The sequence below is a fragment of the Hibiscus syriacus genome, unplaced genomic scaffold (assembly GCF_006381635.1).
Source record: "Hibiscus syriacus cultivar Baekdansim isolate YM2019G1 unplaced genomic scaffold, ASM638163v2 tig00113338_pilon, whole genome shotgun sequence".
NCBI classification, from domain to species: Eukaryota; Viridiplantae; Streptophyta; class Magnoliopsida; order Malvales; family Malvaceae; genus Hibiscus; species Hibiscus syriacus.
This window is the reverse complement of record NW_024063457.1, coordinates 500,642-518,861: the sequence shown is the minus strand read 5'-3', so window position 1 is coordinate 518,861 and position 18,220 is coordinate 500,642. Positions and strand designations below refer to the sequence as shown.

Below are 18,220 nucleotides of genomic sequence, written 5' to 3'. Positions count from 1 at the left end.
TTACCAATCACTAGAATGAATCTCTCGTTTATAAATATATTCTATCATTTTATTATTAAGTTTAAATATATAAACGAAAACTTATTACCGCTTTTAAACACCTTAAATATATAATTTATGTAATTTTCTCTAAAAATAAAATAAATTATATTACTTAATTGTGAGTTTAATAACAAAACAAATTTAAATAAATAATATATTTTTTAATTATTTATCAAAATAATATCTCAAAACAATTATTTATGAAATTGATCTTTTTTTATAAATAATAGCATGATTAAGATGCACCATGTATAATTGTTGTAAAAAAATAGCAAAAAACGAGAAAAAGAAAGAAAAAGAAAAATAATATGTTAAAAATATATGAATCTTGTTTTAAAAAATTCCATATGGTACATTATGAAGGCGACACATATTAACAAGTATACAAGTAACAACATACATGTATACTTTTTTTTATCTTCAATCACTTGATAAATATAAAATTTAAAAAATATATATTAAATATTTGACAAAAAAACAACACAATAAAAGGCAGATTACAAAACCAAGGAAGAGGATAAAAAACTGATAATTTTCGTAAACAAGTAGGTTGACCGGGGGTGGCCATGTGAAGTTATTGTAAGAAAGATCTCTTAATACGAGAAGAAAATAAATTTATTTTCTCATAAATCTTTGTATGCTGAAAATTCAAATATATATTATCATATACAATTAAACGTCTGCTTTAATCTATAAACAAGCACAACATTTATGAATAATTTTAACAATAACAAGATATATTCTCTCCGTCCCATAATTTATGTTTTATTTTAATTATCTATAAAAGTAAATAATAGATTTAACTGACTTGTTTTGATAAGTATAAAAGAGTAAGATATATAAGGGTAAAAAAAATAAATATAAATATTGTTGTTTATTGACAGTTTGGATGTGATAATTTTAAAAATCAAAATAGACATATTTAGTGTGATCGAGATAGTATTTATAATAATATTTTAATTTAAATGATTTATTTGTAATTTTATAAAAAAATAATCTGTTTACCTAATAAAATATAAAACTGAGGTGGCAGAATTTGATGAAAAATATGGTATTAGGAGAATTTAATGAAAAATATGGTATTAGGAGAATTTGATGAAAAATACGGTATTTGGAAAAGCGGAGAGAAAGGAGGTAATGGAAACGTCACCAACAGATTAACACCCCGTTGTAATCAATCAATGACGTGTCGGTCGAGATAAGTTGCTTCCTTTGATTTTCATGACCTTTGCTTGGGACCCACATTTTCATGTGGTCTACATCTACAAGACACCATAGAATAGAATTTGTTATAATTACTTTGGGTAAATTACAAAAATAGTACTCTGACTATAACGAATTATTTTATTGAGTTCTCTAACTATTAAAATTTATAAAATGGTATTTTAACTACGGGGTACTGCTTTTTTAAGTCTTACAACAACTATTAAAAGTAACAAAATAATCATTTGAATACTACACGCTCCAAACTTGTCCTTTTATATTAAAAGTCATATGAGTTGGGCATTAAATTATTGACTGAAATATGATAAAATTTGATCTAGAATCATTTGAGCTATATTTTATGAACTGACACTACGTTTATATTATGTCATCGAGTCAGTACTTGAAATTTATGTCGTTAAGTCAGTGTTTGAAAGCAACAGCAATGCCAATAGACATTATTAAAATATAACTTTATCATATCTCAGTCGACATGTTAATTTGAGGCCCCACGTGAAGCATGGGGATTTTCACGTTCTGCATCTGTCCGATCACCAATGCCTTTTTGCCCTCTTTCTTTTATTCAAAGATTTCCCTTTTTAATTAAGAATTAGTTAATTAGAACTTTATGTACACTTTAAAAAATATTCATAAGTTATTGTAATTTATACGATTCACTTAAATTATTATAAAAATATCATGATTTATGTAATTTTATAATGATTCTAATAATTTGATAACCTTATACATAATTAACGTTAAATCAACTTCATTTCAACGTTTTTATCGTAGAAGTTTTCGGGTATTTAATTTGTTTAATTAAAACATTACAATTGTCGTCGATCAATGGTCCAAAAGGGTCAATTCAACTGTCAATCCTTTATAGTTTGAGTAGTATCTATGTTAGTCCATAATTGCTTGGTTTAGACTCTATTTTATCAACATTAGCTTTCAATTTTGTCAACTGAACCCTTTAAAATTATTATTTAATAGTTGGTGAATAATTTGAATGTTGAGTGTAATTAATTTGGGATTGTGTTCGTGATTGAGACTATCCGCCTTCGTAAAAAAGGCTAATAACTTATATTTAAGGCTAGAAAGATCAAATTCGAGAGACTAATGTCAATATATCTTGAACTTTGAAAATTTTCATGATTTTTGTAAGTGTGATACTTCATTTGTTTGATGCAATTACATGATATGATATTCTATGGATATGTGGGTAAATTATTAAAATATCACTACTTATAATTAAATATGTTTAAGGCCTGAAACTCAAAATAAAATAGGATAAGATTTTTAGTGTCTATGAATTAGGTTATTTACTCTTAAATTAGCAAAATGACCAAAAAAATTCTTTTTATGTATGAAAATGACCTAAATATTATCGTGGACTAAAAAGTTAGAACACGCTCGATAATTAAATATTTAATTTGTACTTAACTGGAAAATGGTTGAAATACTCATATGAGGGTAAAAGACTCAAAAGCCCCTACAAGCGAAATTATCAATATGCCCCCATGATATCTAGTCGAGGTTTAAATGACGTAGTGTTATGGGTGAAAGCATCAATAGACTTGTGGATCGGGGTTTGGTGCAAAAACCTTTGGCCAGAATCTATTCCATCCATAAACGATTTCATATGTTGTCCTCAAGAAGCTACCATCATCAAGCACCCAAATAAGAGGACGGCCGCTGGGTCGTGGAACCACCCACCCTCTGCAAAACTTAAGTCCAATGTTGATGTAACCGTTCCTGGGTGCATTGGTAATACAGGGATCAATGGTTTACTAAGAGACAACAATGGTTCTAGGCTTATGTTTTTCTCAAAATCTATTGGCATTCCTAAACCAATGGGAGCTGAACTTATTGTTATTTTTGAAGCATGCACTTAATTTGCAGATTCCAGGTGGGTTGACCAGGAAAAATCTGATTATCGAATCTGACAGTAGCGAGCCTGTTGCTAGGATAAATAATCCAAGTTTAACTCCTTCTCACCTAATAGATTTAGCTCGTAAATGTTAAGTTTTCAAAGAATCGTTCATACCGGGGATGCGCTTTCTATATAGAGAATTGAACCAAGAAATTCACTCTTTAGCAAAAGAGGGTGTTGCCATACTCCAAGATATAGCGTGGGTAACGCGAATTGATCATTGATTAACTGGTCATTAGTTAGGTTGCGTAGGTTTGATTGTTCCATACTATGCTGAGGTGCCTGATATCACATTGGTTGGTGAAGGCATGGTCTGTCCCCATGCTACTTGTTTGTTATCAAATCGTATGGTTGGTTACAATCGAGTTCCAGTTTCAGATTCCCAGGGCCTACAAGGATGCTTCTTATACCACCGTGTTGGGATTAATCATACGAGCAGGGCTTTTTGCCACAGCTAAGAAGGCTACCAAGTCTTTAAGGGGTTTACTGTCAAAGTGGCGACTAGCAAATCCATCGCATGAAGGATTAGTGTTCATGTCAGAGGTTACCAAAACTCCATCACGATAATTGCATCACTACCTATAATCACCTACTCCTATCTAATTAATTCATAAGAAATCATTCATTACACGTCCAAATTCTCTCCCAACAAGCAACTGTCAATAACCATCTACTCCCACCTAATTAATTAATTAATTCATAAAGAAATATTATGCCTCCAAATTCTCCCCGGACAAGCAACTTTCAAAACTCTCTATGCATGCTGCATGCAGCTAAACTAACAATATTCAATTAGTCAATTCTCCTACTTACTTGTGAGTCTTAATTTAATTAATTAAATAAATATAACACGTATTTTTCCTCCCCCTCGGTAATTAATCTTTGTTGTGTTCTTAGAAATGTAATCTACAGCATTAGAACTCAAATTTCTTTACTATAAATTATTTGGAGACTCATTCATTTAGTAATGCACGTTCAAACATCTTATAGTTAATGACGCTCGGACATAAGAATTCTAGAGATAACAATCATCTATTTAACCACTCAAGTCATTTGATTCATGCTATAAATTGATTAGATTTATATTAGAATAGAGTGATGTTATTATATAAATATAAGTATGAAATTTTAATTATAAATTCTTTTAGATATATCATTTGTAATCTATATGAGATAGACGGAGGATTTTTTAATCAAAATTGAAGGTAACGGAATTGATAAAGATTGAATGCATGTCTTTATCCTACTTTTTCTTTTGAAAATACATCCTTTTAAAATATCAACGTTATTGTCAATAAAAAAGTGTAATCTCATTGTCTCGCCCACTTTTTCACTGACAAAGGAAAAAACTGATTTAAATTCAATCACTAATTTATTAAAATGCAAGTGACATAAAATAGTGTACAAACTAGTTTTATTTTATTTTTTACATTTACATTAATGTAAGTAAAATCAAAGATAGACCAAAAGAGAATGACAGTGGTAGTCATTAGTTTTAAATATTTTAAATTCTCATATAATATATATATTATTTAAATAATTAATATGATTGTAAGATAATATTTATTTAATTTTTTTAATTATTGATAATATATACACCCTACAAACGGTAAGAAGAAATGAAAGGGAGAAGAATAAAACCCTAAAATTTGAGTAAAAGGACTTCAGCTCTTCCTAGCTTGACTATGCATTGGACCCATTAGCTAACTTGGAATATTTGATCTATTGGACCTTCACCAAGTGTTGGGTTTAAAATGTTGGTCTATTTGGACTTCCCAAATCATGCACTTCGACTTTTAAAACACCCAATTTCACCATTTAATCAATAACTAATTATGAAAAAAACTAACTACCAAGTAAATTCTTAATTTTGAACCCTTAATTTAAAAAAAAAATTGGTCCATGAATTACATTAAGTTATGATTTCCCTAAAACTAAATTGAGATTTAGTTTGAATGTAATTTATCGTGTCAAACAGGGCTGTGGCTAGGTATAAAGGGACCCTGTGCAAATTCTTATAAAGATACTCATATTTTCTAAATATATTTGATTTCGGGACCCATATTTTTATGATTCTTAATAGCAACAACTGAAGATATACTCGATTTTGGGGGCCCTATTTTTATGCTTATTAATGGCAACAACTAATAAATATATTCGATTTCAAAACCCCTAATTTTATACTTATTAATGACAACAACTAATAGATATATTCGATTCGGTGCCCCTATTTTTTGAGGGCCCTGCGGTCGCGCACCAGCCACGCCCCTGGTGTCAAATAGCACAAGGCGACATCCTCGTTCAATCATATATTTGCTTTTGTACTAACATCCCGCTTGGGGATTGTCTCAGGAAAGACGGGCTAATATACGGCGTTACCGGATACATTATAATATATTTAATAAATTCGGTTTAGCCCTACCTGAAATATCGAGTAATAACAATGTTGTAGGTGGAAATCATGAATAAAATATTTAAAAAATTGGCAATCGGCAAACTTAGCTTGTCGGTTTGTGTCGATACAAATGAAAAATGTATCGATCCATAGCAATATAACAGGTAAAAATATGATAAAACCGGTGTCATTATGATAAAACCGGTAAACCGCTACTGGATATATTGAAAGTGTCGATAAATTAATATAAGTATCGACACTTTTGTAATTTAAAAGAGAAGAAGTTATAGCACCTATAAAGTGTCGATGCTTTATACAAATGTATCGATCCATAGCAATATAACAGATAATAATATGACAAAACCGGTGTCATTATGATAAAACCGGTAAACTGCTATCGGATATATTGAAAGTGTCGATAAATTAATATAAGTATCGAAACTTTTGTAATTTAAAAGAGAATAAGTTATAGCGCTTAAAAAGTGTCTATACTTTATACAAATGTATCGATCCATAGCAATATAATAGGTAATAATATGACAAAACAGGTCTTGAAATGATAAAACCGGTAAAAAGCTACTGGATATATTGAAAGTGTCGATAAATTAATATAAGTATCGACACTTTTGATATTTAAAAGAGAAGAACAATGCATGATCGATAGCAGCCTTACTTACAACTCTATTAGAACGCATAAATGGTGTCATAGCAGGTGTGCACAATGCATGATTATGTTTCTGATAAGACTTACTTATAACCCACTGATCGTTTGTATTTGTTGTTGTAACTACGATTCTAGCCTTGCATCATGTTCTTGTGATTGGCGTATGAGCACGATGACGATCAACATTATTGACTTTTGATACTCGAAACCCTTCTTTTGAACAACAAAATTCTTGTGTCTTCACATTCCCTTCCATGTCAAGCCGTGTTGTTCCCCGACGTACACTAAACCCATGTTCCTGTGCGAATTCCTTGTAAAAGTACCAAGCTTGATCACGTGAAGAGAATAGCTTACCAACCAATATGTCATATTCATCAACATTATGTACTTTATGACATTCCTCGGTTGGCTTAACATTGTCTGCATCAGTATGATACATGGCAAAAATTTTGTTGTGCAATTTCAGTAGTCCCAACAGGAGTTGATGGAGATGTATGTAAGTAAAGATTCATTGAATAACATGTTTCAGCGGTGCTTTCAATAGGATGTGGTATTGGTAGTGGTGGTAGTTGAAGGGTGGGTACAACATTAAATTTGCATGACATATTCAGGTATGTACAATAACTACAGAATTCAATAACTTGAAAGTAATAGTTAAAATTACAATGTAGGTGGTAGAATTAGACTATTTTAATGACAAATAATTATAATGTAATAGGTAAATTGATAATGTAACCAGTATACATATACCGTTTAATTATAAAACAGATTAACATAAAGTATCGACACTATTAGATTTTGTGTCGATACATTTATAACAAGTATCGATCCCAAAATCAAAGAGACCGATAATTATAATGTAATAGGTAAATTTCAAATGTAACCGGTAGAAATATACCGGGTTCATGAGAGAATAGGTCAACATAAAGTATCGACATTTTTTAATTTGTGTCGATACATTTTTCCAAAATGAATAGCAAACGAGGTGTACGCATAAAGTGTCGATACCTTTGTAAAAAGTATCGATCATCGAAACATCGAAATCGATAATTATTATGTAACAGATAAATTTACAATGTAACTGGTTAAAATATACCGGTTAATTAGCAAATAGGTTTACATTATGTATCGACACTCTTTAAATATGTGTCGATACTTTTTTCCAAAATAAAGCACAAACGAGTTGCACGCATAAAATGTCGATACATTTAAAATTGTATCGATCCCGAAAATATCAAAACCGATATACATAATGTAATAGGTCAATTTATAATGTAACCGGTTTAATGAGAAAATATGTCAATATAAGCGCTACCTATTACATTATATAAGCGCTACATAATTTATTATTGTACTTAATAATATTTCCGGTTAAATGCCTATTTTATTATATAAGCGCTACCTAATATGTTATTGTGCTTGATAATATTTTCGGTTAAATGGTATAATATAACCGGTCTAAATTTTAACCGGTCACTTGTTTAACCGGTCACACCGTTTTTTAGCCGTTTTTTAGGCGCCGCACAACAGAACTTCCTATCGGGCTTGGTTGTTTAAAACCAACAACTGTCCAAACGTAACATCCGACCTCTAACGATAATAACAATGACGGTTAAATAGTGTACAAGTACAACTCACTAGTTTTATTTTATTTTTTACATTTACATTAATGCAAGTAAAATCAAAGATAGACCAAACAAATTTTTGAGGGTAAGTATTGGGATGGGCATAGGACATGAACCCGATCGAATCATTTTTTTTAAAAAAATCGGGTTCGGGTCAGATTTAGGTTTATGGTAAAAAATATCTGACTCGACTCGACTTGAAAAAAATATAATTTTATCTTATATATTTAATAATAATTATAATAATACCATATATATATATATATTTCCAATTAAATCATTGTTTTTATTGAATAAAAATAATATTTTATTATTATTTCGGGTCGGATCGAGTTCGGATTTTATCTCGAAAAGTTGGGTCAGGTGAATGATGTAAAATTTTCGGGTCGGGTCGGTTTGGCCGAAACCTGACCCATGCCCATCCCCAGGTAAGTATGTGTTCATTCATAAATTAAATTTTTTATTGTTAATTATTTATTTTATTGACGATGATTATGATGAAATTTTATTTTTGTCAATCTCATTTAAAAATTTTATATTATTAATATATATGTGTCAATCTTCAAAAATATATTTTAATCTCTTACTATACACTAATAATTAAACAAGAACTTTGCGAGTTTGAAATCCACCTTACTAGGACAATACTAGTTATTTGATCATACATATCTACATTTTTTGGTGTTTAAGCTATACCTCAAATTGACTTTTGATATCTCAAGAATTTTTCACTAAAGATATGTGTCTATCGTTTTCAACATTACCCTTTTAGTACCAGGATCGTAATGACAATTAAATTTGATTGTTATGTAACAATTGTCACGCATATAAAATTTCAAAAAAAATTATAATTAAAATTATAATTAATAAACCTCAAAATTCCTCCGTCAATCACCCATCGTCGGTCAATGGCTGTCATCGTTTACACCATTAGAACCGTCTCGTCGCCGCGACCAAAATCCAGTTCTCCACCCATCGTGAAATCGCTTCTATCGTTGTGAATTGTGCAACGAAGGATCACCTGTTTTCTAAAATTTCCTTCGATGTTTTTCGATGATTCTGACAAGTACAGTTGATTGTACATTACACGACTGCCGCCATTAAGTTTCTTACCATACTTAGAAAAAAATTCAGTTGGTGATAACCCTTCATTGTCATGAGATATAGGAGGATTGAAGGTAGAGGGACGATGCGGGGATGATTTTTTTAAAAAAATAACATTTTTATTATTAACAAATAAAAAATTTAAAAATATAATGATATGTACTTAAATTTGTAATAGATAAAACGCCAGACACCTATGCAATAAAAAAAATTTAAGCACAAAAAATTGAGATATGATTTAAGCACCTAAAACATATATTTTTTAAATATTTTTTTAATTTTATATGTATGACACACATCAAATAACGACTAAATTTATTGGTTATTACGATACATACATCTAAAAATATAACGCTAAAAATATTAAATATTTTTAGTAAAAATCAAAATTTAATTTGAAGTATAATGTATTAAGCTTTAAGGGGCTTTTGGTTCATGGAATGTAAGATTACATTTGAGAATAACATTAATGGAATGTAACATTACTATAGGAATATTGTATTACCTTGTTTGGTTTGTTTAGCAGGAATGTAAGATTACAGTGTTTGGTTGGAGGAATATAAGATTACTTGGATGCATATTTTATCAAATTATCTTTGTGATAATTTTTTTTAAAGTTAAACTTTAATATTAATTTATAAATATTTAAATAAAAGTTCATAAAAATATTTTAATCGTTATACTATCTAACTTTTGAGGAGAAATTATATTTAATATATAATTAATATATTAATTTTATATTTTAAATAATGTTCATAAGTATCATATTTATTTATATAAAATAAAAAATAATATTATGGTAGTAAAATATTATTTTAAATAATTACATCTTTACAATAATACTATTTTTTTCATCCCATAAAATTATAAATAGTAAAATATTAAATATTAAAAATCTAAAATCTAAAATATTTTAAATTCTCAAAATTATTAATATTTTAGTAAATCAAACTCTTTGTATATTATTATTATTTGTACAATTTTGAGTAAAGTATAAAAAAAAAATTAGAATGATCATTATAAAAAGAATTTATTAGTTTAAGGGTATTATTGTCAAAAGCGATGAGAATGTAAGATTACGTAAGAATTTGAATTTTAACCAAAAAATACTACTATTGAGAAAATAGTATTTCCAGTACTATAAGATTACGTGAACCAAAAGTAATAGATAAAACGTCATACACCTATTTTTAATAAAAAAAAATTAAGCACCAAAAAGTTGAGATGTGATTTAAGCACCTAAAACATATATTTTTTATATATATTTTTTAAAAATTTTATATGTATGACACACATCAAATAACGACTAAATTTACCGGTTATTACAATACATACATCTAAAAATATTAAATATTTTTAGTAAACATCAAAATTTAATTTGAAGTATAATGTATTAAGCTTTAGGGGCCGTTTGGTTCACGGAATGTAATATTACATTTGGGAACAACATAAATGAAATGTAACATTACTATGAGAATATTATATTACCTTGCTTGGTTTGTTTAGCATGAATATAAGATTACAATGTTTGGTTTGATGAATATAAGATTACTTGGATGAATATAAAATTACTTGGATGCATATTTTACCAAATTATCTTTGAGATATATTTTTTTTAAAGTTAAACTTTAATATTAATTTATAAATATTTGAATAAAAATTCATAAAAATATTTTATTCGTTATACTATCTAACTTTTGAGGAGAAATTATATTTAATATATAATTAATATAATAAATATAATAAATTTATATTTTTAAATAATGTTCATAAGTATCATATTTATTTATATAAAATATAATATAATATAAAAATAATATTATGGTAGTAAAATATTATTTTAAATAATTACATTTTTATAATAATACAATTTTTTTCATCCCATAAAATTAGAAATAGTAAAATATTAAATATTAAAAATACAAAATATTTTAAATTATCAAAATTATTAATATTTTAGTAAATCAAACTCTTTTTATATTATTATTATTTTTATAATTTTGAGTAAAGTATAAAACTAAGAATTTAGAAGTATATTTATAAAAAGAATTCATTAGTTTAAAGGTATTATTGTCTAATGTGGTGGAAATGTAAGATTATATAAGAATTTGAAATTAATAACATTTACACCCTTTTAACTAAAAAATATTATTATTAGAAAAATAGTATTACTGGTAATATAAAATTAAGTGAACTAAACGTGGGAATACAATTTGAAAAAAAAAATTACCCTTAATAATGTAAGATATAATGTAACACTCCACAAACCAAACGCACCATTCAAGAAAATGGGGATCCTTTGTAAAACCGCTTCAATATTTTTCTCTAGGGTTTTTGTCACTCTGAAAAAATTCCAACTCAGTTGCAATGGCGGAATCAATTTGCAGAGCACTAAGAGACGGAGCTCTAGAAGGAGAGCTGGCGCCTGCGCTCACCATAAAAGACTCCGTCGCTTCTCCCTTTGGTGTCCAAGTGCTCGATCACGTGCTTTCTCAGTTCTTCTCCTGCATTTTGGCAGGAAAATCGCCGTCACGGTTCGCTTTCCTTCCTTTTTTCCTCTCTGAAAACCGTTTGATTAACCGTTATTATCTTGAAATTAGGGTAATTGTTTAATTATTTATTTGTAGCAGAGGCCTTATCGTCGTTTCATTTTCCCGGAGTCCATCGTTTTATTTTGAGTTGCTGAAAATAAAAGGAATTAGTGTCGATTCGTCAGATAAAAGGTGAGTAAATTTTGGGTCGAAATTATTTTTATTTTGTTTCTAAATGAAGAAACGGAATTTAATTATTTTTCTGATAAATTAAAGTTATAAATCTTGTTTTGCTTTATTTTCTTCTTTAAAATTGATTTTTTTGGCTACATGTTAGGATTCATATTTTAGATTGTTACAATGATCCTCTTGGTTGGAAGGATCGGTTGGCAGAGACTGGAAACTTCAGGGCTCCTTCTCATGAAGCTTCGATTTTGAGTAGTGCTACTTTTTTCGGGAAGTGAAAAATATGGATAAGTTGTACAATTCAATTATTGAACTTGGAAGAGGTAAATCTTTTTCAAATCCTTTTCAAGTTTGAAAGATCAACATAAGCTTTCAATTGTTTGTTTATCATTTGTGGTTTTTCTTTGAGTTGCTTTGATTGTTTCTTTTGATTGTTTGTAGGACTAGTAGGAGGCGGAAAAATCCGGTTTTCTATTGCCATAGACTCGGTAATCCTCTCTATTGTGTTTGCTAACATTTGATTGAATGAAATTTGAACTTACTTTAACTACTGGCATTTTATCGACAAAGTAGGTGAAAGGAAAAAAATAGTGAAGTATGGACAAAGTCCATATCAGCATGGCGTCCTTGCATGATTATTGATTAGTATTTCTTTCAAAATATTTCGTTCAATATATAGCTGGGAGTTTTTCTAGCTTGCAAAGGAGTACAATCAATAAATTTGAAGGTTTTTTTTGTCTGATGTGCTATTTTTATTAATGCATAGAAACTTCATTAAGTGCCAATATGTGCTGAGAACAATAAATTTTCACCAAGTTTCTATGTGGGAAGTGCTATGTTTTCTTGAGAAGGTGCAGGGAAGATTCCCATCTAATAACAACAAAGTACCAATAAACATAATGATTGATAGGCAATAGGTAGACTTAGTATTGTTAAGGGCAGAATGCGCCGCTCTCTAGGTGCTAGAATTCTTATATTGCCTGAGGTGTGAGGGCCAAAAGGAAAAAGCTTGGTGTAAGTGAAGTAAGGCACAATATATGTGTCTATCTTTATGTTTAAATATTGAGAACTATATGATCCCCTCTTAATGGTAAAGGCACATTAATAAAAGAAAATTTAAAAGACCATCGGTAAGGTGTTCTTTTTGGTGCCTGTTGCTTTTCAAGTATATGCATCCAGACAGTGGCAGATGCATGAAATTCGAATTTCTTTATGTTAGTTGTCCATTTTATTGATGATGTCCACTTTCATACGAAAAATTTATGTTATTAATATATATGTGCCTATCCTCAAAAAATATTTATAGATCCGCCACTGCAGACACACCAAGTGTGGGCATGCCAGATCAAGTGTACTTTACCCTAAAGGCTCTAAGGAGCTTTTATTGTTTGGTGCTACCCTAAAGGCTTTATTGCACTTTTATTGTTTTGTGCTAAGGGACAATGCTTAGGCTACACCTTGACAACACTTGTTGAAGGTTGCAATATTGGTTAATGCTCACTGCTTTGTTCTAAAATGTATTGAATTTTGAGTTGCTGCTCATGCAGATAGAATATCCTAGAACTTAAATAAAAGAAAAAATAGGAAAAAGAAGAAGAAGAAGGAACTTGGATGAGCTGACATTTTTTGGTGTTGTAATAGAATGAGATAAAGAGGTACTATCATGTTTCATTTACTATATGAAAATCTGAAGGTTATGACGCAAGTAGGAAAAAAAAGTAATGTCTATGTTCATTTATTTCTGCATTTCATAATTCGGAGGTCTTCTACGAAGCTGCTCTCAACCTGGTGTTGGGGGCAACCTACTATCTTACCTCCCCCTACCCCATTACATATGGGAACAAGGGACAACCATTTTATTATTTTAAGTGCTCTAGGTTTGGTTAAATAGAAGAATAGATTCCTGTTAGTTGTCAAAAACCTACTACTATGAAATGAGCTTTGAGTTGAGTTTGTGCTGAATTCACAATATTAGAATTTTCAACTCCAATCTTCTGTTGTTTCTTCTATTTCTACCAGGTAGATGAAATGTTGAGACATGCATCTGTGTCGTCAGTTGCACGTCTGTTAAGCAATCTCCGTAGCCATGGTATGTGTATGCTTTTCTGCTATAATCCTTCTCCCTGAAGTTGATCAGTTCTTTGAAATTTCTCAACTTTTCCAGTCATGTGGTTTGTCTTCAGTTCTCTTGGAATTGTGGTTGGTTTTCTATGGCATTTCCCCCTTAAAGTTTTCAGTTATGGCTGCAAATTTCTATGTCAGCACATACCTTTCTCGATTTTAAAAGGACATCTTCATGGATTTTAGTGGAAACTTTTGAAATTGATGAATGGTATAAGTGATACCTGTAGTGGGTCTTTTTGGATTGTTTCTTAATGTTATTTTATGGTTGCAGATCAGATTTCCAGTATCTTTTGGCTATTACATTCAGACCTTCACACGGGCAGAGTTACATCTGTTCTGGAATATTTGTCATCTATGGTGGCGAGTTTAGAACCATCAATTGAACTTGCAAATGGACAGAGAGGTGACATGGAAAATTTCTCTTTGATCGAGCATAACTCCAAGAAGGGAAAGTTCCATGTTAGATTTAAGAAGAGAAATGGACGGGTCCGTGTGATGGTAAATTCCCTTTTCCCTGTGTGTGGACCATTCTGTACTGATTAAGATTGCAGCAGACTGACATGATAATTTTAAACCTATACGTAGTCGGAAGAAGTTCACATTGAGCAGTCAGGCATCAACTTTACATCACTGTCAACTGAAGGAGCAATTAATCATGGTCTTGTACCAAAGGTCATAGCTTAAACTCTCCCTCTCTGCTTTTTCATCTTTCTTTGATGTGTGAGGATACGTAATACCTACAAGAATTCTTTCCTCTGCTCCACAAATTAGCGTTCGCAAGATGCAGAATTATAGTGTCGTAGCCTATTATTCCATGTTCTGGCAGAATCAAGTTTCAGTTTAAGGTTAAGTTTCTTTTACAGGTACAGTTCAATTTGCAATTGTCAGAGAAAGAGCGAATTGATAAGGCTAATGTTGTACTTCCTTTTGAACACCAAGGTAGGAATATGAATGGGTTATAATTTCGTTCTTGAACTTTAGCTTTTATTTGCTTTATCTTGGGGTTCCATTTTTACATCATTTGATGACTTCGTAGCTTTGGGGTCTCTCGCTCTCTCTCTTTCTTTCTTCCTTTCATTTGGATTGACTTTTGCTTGCTTTAGGTAACGGTAAACCGATAGAAATTTATGATGGCCGGAGATCTCTGGTGAATAGCAAACATGAGAGACCAGTTGCTGCAGTGGAAAATGTGCAGACGAACGAGGACTCCAGCTGGGGTGAAATTATTTATTACCGTGATTCGGATGATGAGATGCCTGATTCTGATGAGGACCCAGATGATGACTTGGATATCTAATTGTGCTTACCCAATCTGTGATGTGGGTTATGCACAACATTGCAAATTGGTAGTATTTTTTTTCTCTTTCTTTAACCAGGAACGAGTTAGATCTCTTAGGTACCATCTACATAGAAGTGTATTTTGCCTTTAAAGGTGGGAATTTCGTACTAGTTACAACTGTGAGTCTGTGATATTGAAGTTAACGAGTTGTAGTTTTTTCAAACTTTGTTCTCGTGTTAAGGGAGAGGAATGGGATAGAAAACTTCATTTTGTTCAACTTGAGCATCTTCAAACACTGAAAAGTAGGAAGTTAAGCACAATAATGGAAGCTTGTGCCTGGGAATAGACATCTCGAACCTGTGGGTTAATATTGCCACATACTAAACGGCTACGTCATCATCTGTTAATAATGTAAGACAGATTTGATTAATTTTTGGGATCAAATTGAAAATATGAAAATATTGAGGATTATTTGTTACAATTATAGATTAAATTGATGAACAGTGCCAATTACTAAACGGCCACGTCATAATTTGATAGAAGTTACTGGGTAATATTATGATAATATTAGTTTTTTACGTTTTCTTTTTAAAATGTCATCCAAATCATGTTATTGACCAAAATGACACCCTTTTTACTAAGGTACAGTAGAAGTATTTTGGAAATGTGCGTCTTACTTACGGGATATGTTATTTATATCGTTTTTCTCATATCGATGCCATTTATATAAGGGGCGGATGTACTAAGTGCCTTAGGGGTCAAGTACATCTTCATTATTTAAGAAAAAAAAAGTGAAATTTAGTATAATATGTTAAAAAAATAGAAAAAATAAAATTTTACATCCTATTATTTTTAAGAAAATAAAATCAAAATTTTAGACCCCATTCATAAATTTTTGGATCCGACATTGAATTTTATAGTCAAAATGAAAGAAATGAAGAATAGTGAGTCAAAAATACAAAAATACAAAATTGATTACATGAATTTTATTAAAAAAAATAACGCGCACAATATACGTAGAAGACATATTTACATGAGTCGGTCAGATAATGATGACAATATACAGGTGTAGGTCTTATCTTCAATCACTTTATAACTGCATGTTAGAATCGTATATTTAAAGATTAAAAAAAAACCTTAAATATAAACAATGTGTGGGGGGGGGGGGTGGGGTGGGGGGGAATATCTCATGAACGGCGGGTTAATATACGATTAATATACGGTGTTATCGAATATATTAAAAGATATTTAATAAATTCGGTTTAACGCTATCGAAAATGTTGACTAATAATAATGTAGTAGGTCTAAGTCATGAAGAAATATTAAAAAATTGTGCAACCGGCAAACTTAACTTGTCGGTTCGTGTCGATCCAAATTAAAAATGTATTGATCCACAACGATATAACAGGTAAAACTATGACAAAACCAGTATTGAAATGATAAAACCGGTAAAGCGGTACCGAATATATTTAAAGTGTCGGTACTTTAATATAAAGATCGACACTTTGTTAATTTAAAAGAGAAGCAGTTTTAACGCCTATAAAGTGTCGATACTTTCAAAAAATATATCGATCAACAACGATATAACAGGTAAAAATATGATAAAACTGGTATCAAAATGATGAAACCGGTAAAACGCTACCGGATATATTGAAAGTGTCGAAACTTTATATAAGGATCGACACTTTGTGAATTTAAAAGAGAAGCAATTTTAGCGCCTATAAAGTGTCGATACTTTAAAAAAATGTATCGATCAAACAACGATATAACAGGTAAAAATATGATAAAACCGGTATCAAAATGATAAAAACGGTAAAATGATACCGGATATATTAAAAGTGTCGATACTTTCGTAAGTACGTGTAATAAATTATCGATACTTTCAAAGAAATACGTAATTATTCTTTCGAAAGTATCGACACCTGACATAAAAGTATCGATACTTTTGTATTTGTATCGATTAAATATAAATAACATATCCGAGGAAAATATAAAGGTCATAGCTAAATATCCTCTGAAAATAGATAGAACGGACGAGTTTTTGAAATCGAAGCGTAATTGTTGCTGCATTTCAGAAGGCGTTTCTAAAGCGAAGTTTGTTTGTTTGTTGCTGTAGTCGAATCGAAAAGTATGTTGTCGAAACCTTAATTTTTTATTATTAAAGTAATCGCGATAGGGTTTTTATGTGTTGTTTGGGGTTTTGGAGTAAAGAAGCATTTGGAACCGATTGCAGGTAGAAAGTGATATTCAAGAAAAAATATAAATGTCGATACTTTTATTAAATATTATAGGTAGAAAATGATATTATAGGTTGTATAAATGTGCCGACACATTTTGTAGTGGCCATTCAAATTCTTTTGAAGAAAACCGTTTTACCACAAAAGTAGTTATCTATATTTGTATATTGAATAAAGTGTATGTAACAAAATAATTTGATTTGCGTAAACTGATATATAAAGGCCAGGAAAAATGGAGTCAATGGGTTGGAAAATTGTTGGTGGCGCATATGACTTTGAAATTGAGGCCGAGACTCGAAAGCAACCAAAGGGTGGATATATGTACTTCTAGTAAGTATCAATGTCTTTTTGTTATTATTGTTGAAATGATAATTGGATTAAAGTATCGATAAACTTTAAATTTATTACAAATTTTAAATGTTGACAGTATGGTCGAATGCAAAAGGATGAAGGAAGATGACACACAGAGCGGTTCGGTATGTAAAATGAAATTGACATTGAGTATTTTTTAGTGTTAATGTATTGATTAAGAAACGTTTATGTTTAATATTAGGTGACAAAAGATGTGAGGTCCAAATGGAATTTGATGAGTGATGCTGAAAATGAACCTTACATCACACAATCAAGGAATGATAGTAAAGAATACAAAGAACGGAGGAAAGCACATGAAAATAAGGTATTCATTAAACTTGTAAATACGTTGATACAAAATATATAAGAACTATAACATTATATATTGTTAAAAAATGTAGGAACTTGTAATCCGATCTCGATGTAGAATCCGACCAAATAAGATTATACAATGCCCCCGATTCATCTATCGAGTATGTCATAAAAAACCCGGGATCATCATGTTTCTTATATCAAAGTAGGCAATAAGCGCATTCACATCCCCAT

At 30.3% G+C, this 18,220-nt stretch overlaps 1 protein-coding gene across 1 annotated transcript; it reads left to right on the top strand.

Moving 5' to 3' along the window:
- Positions 1-11,246: 11,246 nt before the first annotated feature.
- On the top strand, positions 11,247-15,363 carry LOC120186363 (elongator complex protein 5). The gene is given in 10 exon segments (XM_039190317.1): positions 11,247-11,500; positions 11,597-11,689; positions 11,835-11,946; positions 11,949-12,006; positions 12,125-12,171; positions 13,703-13,772; positions 14,079-14,305; positions 14,393-14,479; positions 14,671-14,746; positions 14,911-15,363. Coding segments are annotated over 10 exon segments (1,131 nt in total). The 5' UTR covers positions 11,247-11,333; the 3' UTR covers positions 15,105-15,363.
- The last annotated feature ends 2,857 nt before the right edge of the window (positions 15,364-18,220 follow it).